Source organism: Anguilla rostrata, chromosome 19 (genome assembly GCF_018555375.3).
Source record: "Anguilla rostrata isolate EN2019 chromosome 19, ASM1855537v3, whole genome shotgun sequence".
Classification (NCBI taxonomy): Eukaryota; Metazoa; Chordata; class Actinopteri; order Anguilliformes; family Anguillidae; genus Anguilla; species Anguilla rostrata.
Window position 1 is genome coordinate 2,292,571 of NC_057951.1, and position 3,801 is coordinate 2,296,371.

Here is a 3,801-nt window from a genome sequence, read left to right on the forward strand (position 1 = left end):
TCTACATTCATGTTACCTCGCCCTGTTCTCTATCTAGCCACATACAAACAATTACTACGTATGTACGTTCTGCAACTCCCCATTAAAACATTACATTTAAAATCATGACTCACTCATAAGTATAACTACTAGTACTGAACATGAGAAAAGCACATCAGTGCAATAGAATTCACACGTCACTTAACCCTCCACTTTAACAGCCAATGTTTTATACCGACTGTTATATATACCGTTCCATACCATAAGGAAACTAAGCTCGCTCATGGTCACTTCATTTACTTCGCATTATAGTCTGTGATCATGTCAACCTTCACCTACATGCCCATTGTGCTAAAAACATATTGTTTCAACTACGCAATTTCATCATTTCATCCTAATTTCTCTCACGCTGTTGTTATTTTCTCATATGCAAAGCCTGCTGGGACATATGTGTCTGCTCCTATTCTCCACTATCAAGTTTTCCGGTTCTAGCTTAGCAAAACAGCGAAGAGGTTTCCCACCTGCAGATAAGCCTATCAAAATGCCTTATAAACCTTACAAACACTAAAAGTGCATCTCCATGAAATAACAGACAACGGAGCAGGACAGCAGGGTACACAAATTGCGACCTAGGGAGCTCTAATTCTACGGGCTTGCTGATTCTTTTCTCAATCAAGGCTCGTTGGATGGCCGTCAAATCCGCGAGTACATACACTGGCCATATGTCACCTGCGTTTCTGTTGCGTTTACACTTACGCCAGTGTCACAGCCACTGTTTTACATATATAGCAAACCGAAACTGCTAAACGGTACACGCTCATCAGACTGTACAAATTCACACAAGGATAGCCATAATCCACAACCGTTTCTTACAGGGTCACTTCGCATTTCTCACTCTCATAATAAAATGCTTTGCAAAAAGAAATGATATCTCATAAAAAAACATGTTTTCAATGTACAAAAATGCCAAGTTACTCACACATACAAGACCACTCCAGGCCTGCCATTAAAAGTATTGATATCAAAATGACGCCAGGTTACGGTACTACAAACAATATAGGCTATCTTGCCTCACCGAAATTAAATAAGATGTATTCCAAAGCAATGCTACCCAATATTTCCTCCATTCTTTCAAGTCACTTGGCCCTGTGTGTATAAGAATGCACTACATGGACAGGCCAAACATATGTGTGGATAGCTCTCTCACAGTCAAGATTGATTGAATAGGTGTCTATATGTCCAATTTCGGTTGGTATGTATGTATTTTGCTGCCCAGCCTTTCTGTTGCGTGAATGATAGTATGTTTCTTGGTATAAGTGTGTGTTCGTAAATGTGAATACATATTTTAATGCACCAAACGTAATTTAATTACCTTTTTGTGTTACACATTTACATTATGTGGCCCTCACAGTGTATTATTATGTCTGTGCGTTATCATGTTCTTCTTGTGTGTATTTACAGGTCTGCCAATTTGGGTCAGAACCCACTTGTGAATCTGATCTGGTGTGTTCAGGTGTCCTGAGACAGGGGGTGCTGTTTCTAAAATGAGTTCCTCAAAGATGACCGAGACTGACGATGGAACCCACGGCCCTGCGAGAAAGAGGTAAAAATGCATGAATCAGAGAGTTAATGTGCTGTGAGTTCAATTTTTATTTTTAAACGGAGGAGTAAATATCTACTTTTTCAGATTAGTCCGTATAGGTGCGGACAGGGCCTTATATCACATTTGGATGTGCTGTGAGTTAGAGCTGCAGTAAGAGTATGAGATTAACTGGAAGCTCTGTCTCCATATGCTGTGAGTTAGAGCTGCAGTAAGAGGATGAGTTTAACTGGAAGCTCTGTCTCCATGTGCTGTGAGTTAAAGCTGCAATATGAGGATGAGTTTAACTGGAAGCTCTGTCTCCATGTGCTGTGAGTTATAGCTGCAGTAAGAGGATGAGTTTAACTGGAAGCTCTGTCTCCATGTGCTGTGAGTTAGAGCTGCAGTATGAGGATAAGTTTAACTGGAAGCTCTGTCTCCATGTGCTGTGAGTTAGAGCTGCAGTAAGAGGATGAGTTTAACTGGAAGCTCTGTCTCCATGTGCTGTGAGTTAGAGCTGCAGTATGAGGATGAGTTTAACTGGAAGCTCTGTCTCCATGTACTGTGAGTTAGAGCTGCAGTAAGAGGATGAGTTTAACTGGAAGCTCTGTCTCCTTGTGCTGTGATTTAGAGCTGCAGTAAGAGGATGAGTTTAACTGGAAGCTTTGTCTCCATGTTGTGTGAGTTAGAACTGCAGTAAGAGGATGAGTTTAACTGAAATCTTTGTCTCCATGTTTTGTTCACAGGGTACAGGTAGATAGGGCTGGTTCACCTGTACCCAGCTGTCTGTCTATGAAGAGTGATCATTCAATGCGTCATCCGGTCAACTTCAGTGGAGAGTTCACAGGTGATCAAAGGTAATGAAACACGTTCATATTGCATTAGAACTGCAGCAAGGTGATGAGTTTAACTGGAAGCTCTGTCTCCTTGTGCTGTGAGTTAGAGCTTCAATAAGAGGATGATTTTCACTGGAAGCTCTGTCTCCTTGTGCTGTGAGTTAGAACTGCAATAACAGTATGACTTTAACTGGAAGCTCTGTCTCCATGTGCTGTGAGTTAGAGCTTCAATAAGAGGATGATTTTCACTGGAAGCTCTGTCTCCATGTGCTGTGAGTTAGAGCTGCAGTAAGAGGATGAGTTTAACTGGAAGCTCTGTCTCCATGTGCTGTGAGTTAGAGCTGCAGTAAGAGGATGAGTTTAACTGAAATCTTTGTCTCCATGTTTTGTTCACAGGGTACAGGTAGATAGGGCTGGGTCACCTGTACCCAGCTGTCTGTCTATGAAGAGTGACCGTTCAATGCATCGTCCAGTCTACTTTAGTGGAGAGTTCACAGGTGATCAAAGGTAATGAAACACGTTCATATTGCATTAGACCTGCAGAAAGTGGATGAGTTTAACTGGAAGCTCTGTCTCCATGTGCTGTGAGTTAGAGCTGCAGTAAGATGGTGATTTTAACTGGAAGCTCTGTCTCCATGTGCTGTGAGTTAGAGCTGCATTAAGAGTATGTGTTTAACTGGAAGCTCTGTCTCCATGTGCTGTGAGTTTGAGCTGCAGTAAGAGGATGAGTTTAACTGGAAGCTCTTTCTCCTTGTGCTGTCAGTTAGAGCTGCAGTAAGAGGATGAGTTTAACGAAGAAGCTCTGTCTCCATGTGCTGAGTTAGAGCTGCAGTAAAGAGTTTAACTAAGTTGTGTCTCATGATTTTTTGACAGGATTCACTGCTCACTGGATTTAAGTCGTTCAGATGAGATAAGTTCAGAGAAACTGTTCTCCACAAAACAGGTATGATATATTCTTTTCCTATTTCAATATTTGAAGTTAATATGACTTTCAAACGATCAGATTGAATATCTAATCAGGTTTATTAAAGTTGTAGAGTGCTCTGGCCCTCTTTGGCTCACAGATAGACTGGATTCCTTTTTAGGATCCATAAACGATGCTACTGGATTTCTCCAAACAGAATATTTTAAAGTTCAAAGGCTTTATTTGTCACATGCATATACATACATACAGTGAAATGCTGGTGCGACAAACTCCTTGTAGACTGTGCAACATAACGCTTCAATAATAATTATATACAGAAAAAATGAATTTAAAAAAAATAATAGTACTAATAATATAAAATAATATAAGATATGAATTCAAATTAAAAGAGAGAAGAATATAAAGAGCAGTTATTTAAAAAATTTGAGAAATACAAATAAGTAAAAATAAAGTAAGTCATAGGAAGCGGTAGTCATTCCGGC

At 40.2% G+C, this 3,801-nt stretch overlaps 1 protein-coding gene across 3 annotated transcripts in view; it reads left to right on the forward strand.

The window, feature by feature from the left end:
* Positions 1-1,423: 1,423 nt before the first annotated feature.
* Positions 1,424-3,801, forward strand: part of LOC135245720 (protein NLRC3-like) — a 111,258-nt gene continuing 108,880 nt past the window's right edge. The window contains exons 1-4 of one of the 3 annotated variants that reach the window (XM_064319008.1): positions 1,424-1,582; positions 2,305-2,415; positions 2,791-2,901; positions 3,268-3,337. In XM_064319008.1, coding sequence (XP_064175078.1) covers positions 1,524-1,582; positions 2,305-2,415; positions 2,791-2,901; positions 3,268-3,337 — 351 coding nt within the window. In that variant the 5' untranslated portion in view covers positions 1,424-1,523. The remainder of the gene's footprint in view (positions 1,583-2,304; positions 2,416-2,790; positions 2,902-3,267; positions 3,338-3,801) is intronic. The other 2 variants (XM_064319010.1, XM_064319012.1) reach the window with 2 other exon arrangements.